The 13,278-nt window shown below is 36.6% G+C and overlaps 1 protein-coding gene across 5 annotated transcripts in view; it reads right to left on the minus strand.

The window, feature by feature from the left end:
- Positions 1-1,879: 1,879 nt before the first annotated feature.
- Positions 1,880-13,278, minus strand: part of LOC131591835 (protein bicaudal D homolog 1) — a 166,286-nt gene continuing 154,887 nt past the window's right edge. For 4 of the 5 annotated variants that reach the window (XM_058862928.1, XM_058862919.1, XM_058862927.1 and 1 more), the window contains one exon: positions 1,880-7,582. In XM_058862928.1, the coding sequence (XP_058718911.1) occupies positions 7,501-7,582 (82 nt within the window). In that variant the 3' untranslated portion in view covers positions 1,880-7,500. The remainder of the gene's footprint in view (positions 7,583-13,278) is intronic. The other variant, XM_058862922.1, reaches the window with a different exon arrangement.

Genomic DNA, 13,278 nt, shown 5'->3' on the forward strand with positions numbered 1-13,278 from the left:
CAAAGTTAAGACTTTCTTCTTCTATCCAGGCAATTACTCAAACTTTCTACTAAGAAAGCAGTTGTGCCTGTGCCTTTACCATAAACAAATAGATGAAAACTGGCTTTATTCCAAATAATTTTTCCCAGGATGCACATAATTACGACTATCTATTTTAGCTCCATCTTTCCCCTCTATCTTGTTCTATATATAAAATCTTCTATGTTTGTGATTCACTGGCTGCTAGAAGATGTGGCTGTCAAGCCCTCTTCATAATTAGTATATCTGTTCTTATTATTGGTCAAATGAAACCTAGGTTTCAACATTGTTCAAAATTAATTTTTTTTCCTGCATACCTCACTTGCCAGTGTCCTGTCAGTGTTTTATAGTGTTAGGAGAGTCAAAGCACAGCTCCTGCTGCCTTTAGGTACAACTGAAAGTGCTCTGCATTTCTTTATGTATAACTGCAGGATTTATTAAGGGAGGTATTCAAAAACCAAGACTTCCTGTGACAGTCACTGTAAACTTTAGCTTCAGGATCTTTTCCATTAAAATCTGGCATATACATATCAGAAAACCAACAGTTCAATGGTCAGAAGTTACCTCCTGCTCCAGAATATGGAGTAATGGTTCTTCCCAAGGAGGAAATTACATAGACATTTTCTTTGGAAACACAAGTTATATCTTTTGAGGTTTTTTTTCAGTTTGTTGTTTTTTTTCCCCCATTTTGTTTCAGTGACCTTATATCATTGCCTCTCAGGGCCCTGCACAGGACCAGCTGAAGGGATGACACAGAGGAAGGGGAAGGAGCAATATGGGTTACAAGTTTCTCAAACCATCTTTGAAATCAGAACATTCCCACAAGGGGTAGTCCCTCTGTGAAACCTCTTCAGCATGGTCTGAAAGCGAACTCTGTTTTCCCCTTCTTTTCTCAACTCACAGAAACTCTCAATTCAAAATTGAAAAAGAGGAGTACCCAGTGTAAAAAATTCTAGCAGTCACATCTTCTGCTAAATGATTGTGGAACACTGTTGCCCAAGGCATTCCTGCAATGAGCAAAGATAACATGGGAGAACAACCCCTGCTAGGTGAGAAAAAGAAAGAAAAGAGTCAAGTGGGAAGAACCTAGACAAATAACAGCTCTCAGACTCCTTTTCTGTCACCATGCACAATTTGTGTTACTATCCAAAGCACCTCCCCAGCCAGCCAAAAAACCAACCCAGATGTCTCATTGAGTCAAATGTCACAGCAGGCTTGGAGATATAATCCTTTCTCTACAATCTTCCTGACCCAATTCTAAAAGCTGGACATTTTTTACCCTTCAGGGACCCTGTGAACAGCAAGGTTCACTGGAGGACTTGCAGCAGCCATCTTCCTGCCAGGGCCAAGCTCCTGGATCAGTGTGGGGTGATTTTCAGCTTTTTGCTTTCAGAGCATTGCTCTTCTGCAAGGGAAAAGGATGCTTCTAACTGTAAAAAAGCAGGTATGGTACAGCATTCCCAAGACAAATTTATGTTGACTTCAGCTCTTTTGCTTCTACATCCCCTGAGGATGGAGATTTGCATCTTACAGAGCATTCTTGTGCTGAAAGTTTATGCAGATGTTGCAGCATTTCAGAGATCGCTCAAATCTGCTGGAAACACTATATGGAGAAACTGTATTTTAGTATCTGCCTCAAACTCAGAAAACAAAGGAAGGATCTTGGCCTTAATTCTGATTGCCTTTTCCTTTAATGTTGATTTCCTTTCTTAATTTCCTCTTTGATACATTTTAAACTTACAATCACTGATCTCCAAGAACTAAATAATTTTGAAAGTCTAAGCCAAGGCGAAGCACGGCAAATGGTTGCAAATAGAAGTAGACCAGACAGAATTGTGTTAAATGAACAAAAATGGCCAGTTTATTCACTGGAACAGTTATGCATTACACTGTAATTTTAATTGGAACATAAAGATGTAAGAATCAGTATATCGGCTTCTTTTAATTTTCTTCAGCACTAGAGTGTTTTTTCCCAACCATTTGACTGCATGATCATATTACACATGTACAAGCACAGACTTTATGAATCCCTCAAAAGGTATTAATCTAGGATTGTCTACAAGGACAAGGAAAAGTTAACATGAGAATTACTTCAATTTTAAAAATAAACGATGCATTTTTGGAAACAAGAATTATTTAACTTTTTTGCTTTTAGCATAAAGTAGCAACAAGAAGAGTTTCAGATACTCAGTCTTTAGCAAATGAACATATATATTTTTATATTCTTCACCACCTAGAAACACTTCATCATTTAACCCCAAGAAGGCAGGACAACATAATGTCAATTCAACATAGGAGTAGCTGAGTTATTACAGCAGTAAACATACAGTATACAAATTTGTGTTTGTCACAAACTCCACCAATGCTAAAACTCTTTTGAAAGGAACACAGCAATCTGTATGGTTCATTAAATACAGAACATCATGCAAATGGAAACATTCAATAGATTACAAAAGTCACAAAACATCAGTTTTCTTTTTTTTTAATTGTTTACAAAGGATCAAGTTAATTAACCCTTTAACAGTCAAACCACAGGGCTGAAAATCAAAAGGGCAATAAGTAATAAAATGGACTTAATTTAACCACTGGCATAGCACACATAGCCATATCTGTGAAGAGGAGAAATAATAATAAAATAAGCTAGATTACTCTTATTTCTTGTTCATAGCTGTTAAAATACCAACTAGCTAGCAAGCCAGTCTACTTGAAACTTTCATCAAATGCTTCTGTTTATTGATTTTCCAAGATACTTTTGAAATCAATTAACCACATATTCAATAAAAACTCAGATTACTAACACTGAGAAAAAAACATACACTCTTATCCACCCCTTTACAGCAGATCATGATAATCAAAACAAATATAAAGCTTTGTAGAAAGACATTTTTGAAATACAACGCTCTATCACCCAGAGTCTGCCCACACATTAACTCCAGTAATGAAATATTGGATTTTTCCTTTACCTTTTGTCACTTGGTTACCATTACATTTTACAAAGGGGATTTTCAAGAACTCCACAGGAAACAGATTAAAAACCAATAAGGATTTAAGCTGTGCACCTCCAAATGAAAGATACAGACTCTCTGTGATAGTTGTCTTGCCCTTCTAGCAAGAGGAATATGCATATCACACAAGAAATAAGAATTTTCTAGCTTAGTAATGGATATGGAGAAACAACACGATCTTAACAATGTCATGCACACATTTCCCATTGCATATTTTGATGTATTTGTGCCTGAAGGCGAAAGGCAAATGCTTTTTTCTTTCTTTTCCACAGGATGCTTAATTACACTAAAAAAACCCCTTAATGGTTAAAAACCGTCTGAATAGTATATATCCATTTCAGACTCACTGCACACATAGCAAAGGAAAACTGAAGAAAAAGCGATGACAAATTTTTAAAGAGGTAACTATAGCAATTATCATACTTCAAAGGTAAAACATCAGTCCCTGCCATTCTCAAACGAAGATTTCCGAGGAACAAAAGAAAGAAATTTACTGTAACCTCAGTGGATATGCATCTTCTGCCAAAGAAAGGAACACATCTCAGAAAGGCTGATGCAATCTATACTTTATGATGATGATGATCAATCCAGCTCTAAGTGGAGCTGGCAGCACAGCTACTGACTTCAGCATTGCAGGATAAATGACAAGGCTGGTACCAAAATTAGGGCCTGGACTGTGGGTGTCATTCCCAGTGGGATGAGGACTGGGTCAGATCTTACTAACAGCTTACTTAAGTATTTCCAACATAATTACGGTGAGCAGCCTTCATAGGTGAGGTCATATTTCTTAAGTGAGGCTATATTTCATAACATAATCTCCTTTATGTACACACATTAATATGGTAAATGGCTTAAACAACTTTGTCATTGTTTTAAAAATAAAAAGCAAACTGAAAATCAACTTGGCATTAAAACTTGCAGCGTTAATTACAGTTTCATTCTACAAACTCTGCTGTATAGCTATGATTACATTAATTTACTGTAAAAATGTGGATAAAGCACAGAGATGCCAACCTGTCAATCAGATCAATCAGAAAGAATATCACACTATTGCCTCCATTTAGAAGGCAGAAAATTCTATACAATTAGCATGAAAAACAGTTATGTCCTCTTTCTGTAAAACTTCCACATATGTTCTGACTGATAGAAAATATATTGTAATATACTATTACATTTTAAAATTTATTTTTCATCTTTTTCTCCCTTTATATTTGGGGTTTTTTCTATTTATTTCCTTTTCTTCTTTTCCTCACACATTTCCTATAAACTGGATTTCCACAAGCAGATCATTTCACTGAACAAGGAATAATTTTTCACTACATCAGAAAACACAACCCAAACCAAAATGCCCCTGTTTTGACCTAAATGACCCTATTTTGAGTAGGCTATTTCAAATCAAAAGAAATTTCAAGGCCATCATAGAGAATAAAAGCTGTGTTTCAGACACAGAAGTCAGAGCAGGATTTGAATTGCTTCCTTACTGAGTAAAACACAGAATAGTGATTCTAAATATACTCAACCATTAAAAATATATGAATAATTTTTTCTTAATCATTAAAAATCAGAATAGATATCAACACAACATAAGCTAATTTTAAATGGGTAAAATGTAATATTTTGCAATCCTTAAAAAACCCAGGCTTTTGTTTGTGGTTTTGTCTGAATGTAAATATTTCCTACAAAATCTCTCACAAAGTTTTATGTTATCAATCAATATATAACAAAGAAGAGGTTTTCATCTTAAGTTCAAGGTACATATTTTATTTTATACTGGTTAATTGACAAAAGTTGTCCCAGGGACCTACAGAATTCTGTAACTTACAATGCAATGACTACAACCATTTGTACATCGAAGTTGGTTTGTTTCTAGTTCTCTCACATTTCCAACAATTACATTTTATTACATATAAAAAATGTAAATTGAAAACTTAGAAATTAAAAATTTAAAACTTAAGAGAATAAAAAAACTTATTTCTATAAAACAGGGCCACAACTTCTATACCACTGAATGTTCTTTCATAACTCTTGAACCACATGGATATGCATATGTTTCTAAACTGTCTTAATACCTTTTTCCCCCCAATAAATTTGTATCTATATAGAAAGGAAATGTATTTCATTGAAATACTGCTTAACTCAAGTTTAGGAAAATGCCTTTGATTTGGATATGAAAATAGGAAAAACTATTCCAAGTGCAGTCAGTGGTAACTGTATTCAAAGTGCTATGCAAATTCCTTCTCTTATTAACACTATGCAGTAGCTGTCTTTGTTGGATGCAGATATTCATACACCAGTCAGACAAGGTCAGAAATCTGGAGATGCTTTTTGAAAGCTGAATTTGCCTCAGACAAAATACTGTGGGGTTTTTTAAAAAAATCAAAATAGCAGCTAAACTCAGTGTCAGACATCATGATAGAGCTGAACAAGGTTTCACTTGATCTTTCTATGACAAGACAACAGGCAGTTCAATTATGACACTGAATAGCGATGTAAAGGTATATGAGAAGAATCATGTGAACCCCATGGAAACTAAAGTCAAAACACTGCTGAGTGTTATCTGTCTGATCTGAGCAGGACTGGGTACCAGTTTGTTCCTATTTTCTCTATCTCTGAGTGTTTTGTTACAATAGCTCAGCTGCTTTGCCAAGGTTACACGACAGACATTGTTGATGACATAAAATATTTCTATTTACAGCACCTTTGTTCTTGGTACTATGGTAATAATGATTTGTTAGGCACACTGAGTGGTCACCGATTCTTTCCTCTGCTGATGTTTTCTGTATTGTAACATTTGGTAAGCACTGTTCCTTAAAAAAACTGACTTCATTTTCTCAGATTCAGGCAGAATTTGAAAGAATTGCTCCAGCCACAGCTGAAGCAATTTCTTTTCCCTAGCTGCCCCATACCTTAGGCTGTACTGTGTTCCCACTTGTCGGTCACACATGTGCTGCAGAGAAGATATAAAGACATGGAAATATCTAAGCCTCTCTTCTGTAAATAAATTAAGGCCACCTAAGAAAACAAGGAGCCTGCTAGTTACCAACAAGTAGGCAGCACTGCAGACTTGTTTAGCTGACAACCAGACGGGAAACCCACAGATGCTGAACCATAACCCTCTGCTTAGCCACTTGTCTTGCTGCCAGGTACTGTGCAAAATAAATTCCTCTATCCTTGATTTTGTTCTGAAAATCACTGCTTTTAAGAGAAAAACAGGCTTACTCAGCTTTTAAAGGAAAGAATCTTTAACTAGGAACACTGTGCACTGTTGCGATAGAATCTGCGTAGTGTTGATCACCTGAGTATTTGTCATAAACTGACATGAGCTAAGGTTCTGTGTCTGTTGATTTTTGGCAAGGAAAAAATGCACTACAGTAAAGTCCTGCTGACTTTGATCCACACCATCAACCCTACCTGCATGAGTTCTTTCACCACAGAATACTTCACACAAAATGCACACAATTTCCGCATTCAAATTAGCCTTTCCTGGTAAGGCCTCGAGCTAGGATCCTGAATATGGGAGTGGGAGGAAAGAAAGTGTTTAATTAGCACACAGCATTTTACTTATTTTAGATTTTCTTTCTCAGATACCAAATAGAAAGTAATCCCAAAAAACAGCACCAATTCATGATGCGAGAAGTATAATTACAATGAGAGCAAACAACTGAAAACAAATCAGTACATTATCCTTTCATCTCCTTCTTAGGCTTAATAATTATCTTTCAGTGAAGAGCTAGAACAAAACCAGAAGCTAGTGTAATAGGAATTAAAAAACCAAGTGCATAAACAACATCAGTGCAGCAGCAAAATATACAGTCATTGTTAACATTCCAATTCAACCCATTTCCAACATTTTTGTGCAATAAAAATTGGCCATATGCTGGCCAATGCAACAAGCCTCTTTTTAATATTAACACAGTCATTCTTCACTGAAGCTATTTCTGCTTAGATTTAAAAAATAAAATTAGTTAAATACAACTCTCACAAAAAAAAAAAAAAAGACTGCATTTTATAAACACAAAATTCTGGTGCAAATAAAGTAAGAAATAAATATCACACCCTTGAAGACAAAAGGAAATTTGAACTGGTTCCTATGGCTGAACTTAGAGGATGTGAGGGTAGTATTTTTTATAACATTTTTTTTAACATTGGCTTAAGTCTCTCATCATTTCAGAGGTAAAGCCAAGCAGCTGGGAGGAACATTTTTGTCGAGATGTTAAATTTCACTACACTTCAGTTGTGATAGCACAGTTTGAGTACAATCAGAGGAACCATAAAAAGTCTTCTTGATAGGTTGGGCTCTGTGCTTTGTGTTCTTCTTCTCAACCTTCCCTCAGTTGCCAGAGCAGGGGATATGAATCCAGACTTGCCAAAGCAGCAACAAGGCAGGATTGTCTACCCGCTTGCTGGGAACAACCCCAACCTTTGTTGCATGCGCTCCACTCTGCATTTTCTCTTACGTTGCGTATGAAGATTAGGGCTAAGGAGGAGGCTTAGAGAGACAGTTGAGAGGGGCACACTGAGAGCTGGAATGTGGCTGCTCTTCTGGAAGAGCATTAGGACTGAAAATTAAAAAGAAAAGAGAAAAAGCGCTTAAAATACAAGGCAAACTCTTTACAAGCATGTAAATAGTACAGGGCTGGAAATGAACTTTAAAAGGGGGTGAAGCCTCAGCTCTAAATCCATATCCTCAGATGCACAGTGTACATAAAGAAAACCTCAGAGCACAGCAAGTCAGTGACACCTGGATGCATTTGTGAGGTGGCCCTGATATCCCACTTCACAGCTGCCATACACAATTGCTGTTTGCACATGAGATGACAAAGACTGTGGAGAAAAAAAATGCATCTGTGAAATGGGGGAGCAAATTTGAAGGACAAGATGCAGGTGCCATCTTTACATGAGTATTAAAGATTTTCTATATGCAGCCGATTCACTGTTTGAAATGAAGGACAGTGCCAGGCTGGAAATCAGGTTTCCTAGCTTTGTGAAAATGTGATGTCTTACTGAATGTGACCTATTTACGAGTTCATTTGTACAAGTACAGTGTAGCCTTCTTCATCAGGCCCCTTAATCCTTACATATTTTGTAATTTACACTCCCGAAGTATGGGGATTTCTTATGTTTTGTTTTCTTCAGGGTTTTGTGCTGTTTGAATCCTTTTCATTCTGTCATATTCTTCTGTCATTTGACTATTTTTTATGTACAATTTGTCTGATAACAGCATTCACCTGTTAAGACTCTAGAGTGCATTTATAGCATTTACTGGCATATAGTTCAGAGAGGTTTGAAGCAGCTTACAGGGGCTGGAGTAGCAGCAAAGAAAAGGGGCAGCTAACACAAATACCCCCCCACTTCTTGGTGCAGAGCTGTAGAAAAACAAGATAATAAAACAAAAAGCTAGAAAATGTCATTTATAAAGAGAAGGGGGAAAAAAACCCCAGAAAAATACCACAAACCCCAGTTCTTTAATGTGTCTGGGAAGAGTTTTTTTCCCTAATGCTTCAAATGTTCTACAGTGTTGAAGTTATTCCAAGCTCAACAGTGTGATTTATGATAAAGCACCATCATTTATGTCTCTGTCTTCAAGAGAATTTGCCTTTTCTGTTTTCTTTCTTTAGAAACCATGCTTTTACATATTATCTCTGCAGCACAGACTACTGGAGTACTGGCTGAAGGAATGCAATTAGTCTGTTGCTGGAAATGAATCAATTTGAAATGCCAGAGGTGTTTGGAAAACTGCTACTGGAAATGCCAGTGGTACTGAAAATGTCTTTAGTTTCCACATGCAGCATTTACTTAAGGAAACAAAGAGATGACATTGTGTTTGACTGAAGAAAGAAGTGTGCACCACCACCACCACCATTAAGTAACTTGATGGCAGTGTCTACATATTCAAATCAGAGAAATCTGGGAGGCTTTGACAACAAATACACAGGTATTACAATTCAGCAGGTGCCACAGTCCTTGCACCTCCGAGCTTATTTGAACATCACAGAATCACATGTCTTAAGTTAGATTCTGTTTCCCATTAGTGCTCCTGAAGATGAGTTTCCTGATTGTAAAATGGGTGGTGAGTGGGGGTTGTAGAAGCTCAGGATCCCACAAGCTTTGTTTTGTGCTCAGCTGAGAGTTCAGTCTCAAAGTGTGTACTGTTACTGACTATGACCCCTCAGGAGAAATAATTCTTTCCATGGCTATATCCATCCTTCTGTCATATTCTGCCACATGCAGATGCAGATACAGCATCCACAGAGAGATCTTACTGAGATCTATCTTTACCTGTTCCACACTAATGACTATGTCAGGAGTGACTGCAGATAGACCCAAAAGGTCTGTATTTACTCTCAAACTTTTCCACTCATCAGGAGCAAGCTCCTGGCTTCAGTGTCTCCTAATTTTTCAAGATAAGCTTAGGAGAAGCAGTAGTCTTAATTCCTTCAGAGATAGAAAACTGAATTAGAATCTCAGCATCACATTTGGGAAAGATAAACACGGAGGTGATTACACAACCCAACAAAGACTGGCTAACTCCCTTGCTGCCTTGTTTCTTTTTAAACAAGACTCCTATAATTGCCAGAGAGGAACAGAAACTCAACACACACATTCCTTGCTCATTAGCAGAGATGTGTTTGTCTTCTGGGGCTTCCTTCCTAACTTTAAAAATAAGCAACAAAAGATGCTCATGCTCTGAGGGAGAGGACTGGTGAAGAAATGGCTGTAGTTACAACTAGTTATGTACAGCCTCAGTGGCCTAAAAAAACCTCTTTGAGACACATAAGATTCTCCTCTACACAAATATAAACAACCATAATAACTTTACAGCTTGACCTTCAGTACAAAGCCAGCCGTGACTGTAAAAACTGTACTACAGACTATCCCAGGCTATGCTCAGATTAGCAATTCTAAGAACTGTGCTTAGTTATATTAATTTTCTTCTCCTGGTCGTTCTGCGTTGCTTCTTACTTTCAAATACAAGCACACTTTGTGCCCAGAAGAAATAGAAAATTTGTCTCGCCAATATAAATAATAAATAATAATAACCAATATAAATAATAAATAATAAATAATAATAACCAATAATAAATACTAGGGGCATTTGGAAGAGAAAAAAGAATTTCAAGGCTATCAGGCACCTTTATAGTAAAATACATAACCACATCACCTGCAGCTCCAATAGTCTTAAGTCTTTTTCTAAAATTCTGCTGTTATACCTTCCTCTCTTCAGAAACACAATTCATCCAGTTCATTAATGCAGATTACTGTAGCAGTACATAAACTAAAAATACATCAGAATCAGCAAGTGACACGTGGCATTGAATGTGCTTTTTATGGCAGTAGAGGTGCTGTGGCAGCAGGTGCTGGAGCTGAGCTATCAGACACATTGACAGTCACAGACAGCAGATTAATAACAAAAAGCAAGAGAGAGACATGGAAGAACTTGAGTTTCTGACTATAAACAGAAAATAACATTGTTACACTCACCCAATGGGATATGTGTAGTTTCTGAAACATTTGGTTTTTACGGACTTTTTGAGAACATCTTTTTAAATGCCGGTATCATTTGGGGATGTATTCATTCAATTGATGAATAAAGTCTGTACAACTTTTTTGTGTTAGTATTTTTTACTGTGTTAATATTTTTAGTTAGTATTTTTTGTGCTAGTATTACTGTCTGGCTTTATGCAGCTCTCTTATTTTTTTTCCCTGGCACTCAAAATACTAATCAAGTATTTCTAAAATTAACTGGAAAATAGTGTGCAAAGCCCTTCAGTGTTTTCAAGTACTCTGTTCTGGCTTAGAGATGTCATTCACATGCAACATTATCTGGCACTGATTGTAACTGCAACAAATCAGGAAAGGAAAATATAAACAGACCAATGATATTTTCAGAATGCAAAAATTTTGCATGTGTTAAGTTGCATGTTTTACCTTTCTTAAGATTTATTTCCTACTTTATCTAAGTAAAAGCATAATTTCATATTAAAAGGCAATATTAATTTAATTTGAGGTACCAGGGAGTTGTGGTTTGTTTTCTTATTAATAGATAATTTGGGCCTAGAGTTTTGGCCTCTGATAATGAAAATGAGGTTTTCACTGCATTCAACAGAAATCTCAACACAATCCAATCACAGAAATGCTCTTTATAATATTGGATATATTATATATATTAGATAATGGCAATATTTTAGATATGTCCAATATAGTGCAGCAGACAGGTAGTTACAGATGCTGGGAAGGGGGAACAGCATCCAGTAATTTTCAGGGCAGGCCTGGATTTGGTTGCTTGTCCCATATCCCCAGACCTAGAAACTGAGGTGGAAGGCAGAGTGAGACTTTTGCGTGCTATTGCATTAAAAAAACATGTTGCTTTAAAAAAAAAAAAAAAAATCTCTTTAAAAAAAGTCTCTTAAGGAAAGTTCTCACAGATCCTCCAATCAAGTTTCAGTTAAAACATGCAGATTCAAGCAAAAAGGCCACTTTAAAGATAAAATAAATTGACTAGATCTGCCCTGGAGTGTCATTTGGCTTGAAACTGTATTGCTTATCTAGTGAGATTCACCAAAGCCTATGCATTGGAATCCCAGTTACTAAAAATGCCAGAGTTATACAAGTCCCACTTAAAAACCATAGTATAGACAATGAATGAGGGAAAGCTCTCTGAGAATCTACCTGTGCTACAGTCAGGTTAATTAACTGGTTTGAACACAATTAGACATTGCAGGATGTGGAAAACATTTGTGTGAAGCACAAGCCTTAACCAGCTCTTGTTGAGTCCTGAGTGAAATGCCAATGAGAGATCACATTGCTGCAGGAATTGTGTTGGAGACTTTAAAAAACAAGCACAGCTCTCTCTTAAAATGGTTGACTTCAGGGCTGGGCAGAGCTTTCATTTGCCTCATTTGGCATCACCCTGTGACATAAATCGTATGTGCCACCCCAGTAGGGACTGTCAGAGGACAAGGAAGGGTGGGACAAGCTCCTGGCTTCCTTCTCTGCTGCATTTAGAAAATCCAAACTTCAATTAGTCTAATTGGTCCTTAAATGCCCTCAAATTTTACTCCAGATTCCAATTACTTTATTTAAACCACTCAAGAACTGATGTCATCCTGCTGACTTGCATTAAATCTATTGTTATGCTTCACTGCCTTACAGAGCTGGGCAGGTAATGTGGCTGAGGCAAGCAAGGCAGCAGTGTGAATATATCAAAGTCTGTGTTGTTTTGACTTCACCAGAAAAGTACAAACCTAGGGGTAAAAAACAATAGCTACCTGAAAGTCAATTTTCTGTGTAAGGTGTGTGTTGTTTTTAGGATGACTGACCTGAAGTTTTTCAAATATTAACCATATTTTAAATTATCAGAAGAAGTTAATGTTTGCAGATAAATGTACACAACTAGCAAATCAGCTAGGTTTTCCATTCTGAGAAGACGTTTTAAAATTACAGAAGAGATTATTTAGCATTTAGAGAGGGATGGTAGTTGAGCATATTCTTCACTAGAAGACTAGCTCTGGAAGGAACAAAATAGCCTTTAATTTAATTAAATAGGGTTCAAATAAGACTTGTTGACATTACCCTTCCATGTTTCCAAAGCACCTATTGCTAATCTCAAATTGCTCTAACATCTAAAATACAGCAGTATCATTTTACTGGCATATTAAGGATTTTAAGTGTAACTTGTAATTTTTTTTCTTTCAGTAAGCTGTAGAAGTCCAAACTCCATATCAGTATACTTTCCAGTTATAATGAGTTTACACCAACTTCTCAGTAAAATTTTTATATTGCTCTTACATAGTAAAGAAGATAATAGTACTTCCACTTTGTAGGCAATAAAAGAGAGGCACTAACTTGGTCACTACAGTTCAGGCAAGGGCCTAAAAATAATGTAACCTATTTCAAATGAGAGCATAGACATAAGTGAATATTTGCACAGAATGTGCCATGAACAGATACAATTATTGTAATGTCCTTTTGTTTTGCTTAGGTTTGGGGGTTATGCCTTGGTTAACTCAGCCATCCTTAGAAGCATGATGTGGCCTTTGCACCACCTATGAGCAAGGGCACCAGGAGTTTACTTTTAGAAACAAGATTAAAACCTGATTGCCTTGGGTCTGGGTTTCCAAGTCAAGGAGAACTTAGAAGTGTCTGCTAAAGTCTCGCAAACACCTTTATAAAGCCACCTTACAAAAAGGAAGCCTACATCTACCCCTGAAATTAAAAGTCCCCCATTTTAGTAAATCTTTCTAGCAAAAAAATA

The sequence above is a fragment of the Poecile atricapillus genome, chromosome W (genome assembly GCF_030490865.1).
Source record: "Poecile atricapillus isolate bPoeAtr1 chromosome W, bPoeAtr1.hap1, whole genome shotgun sequence".
Lineage (NCBI taxonomy): Eukaryota > Metazoa > Chordata > Aves > Passeriformes > Paridae > Poecile > Poecile atricapillus.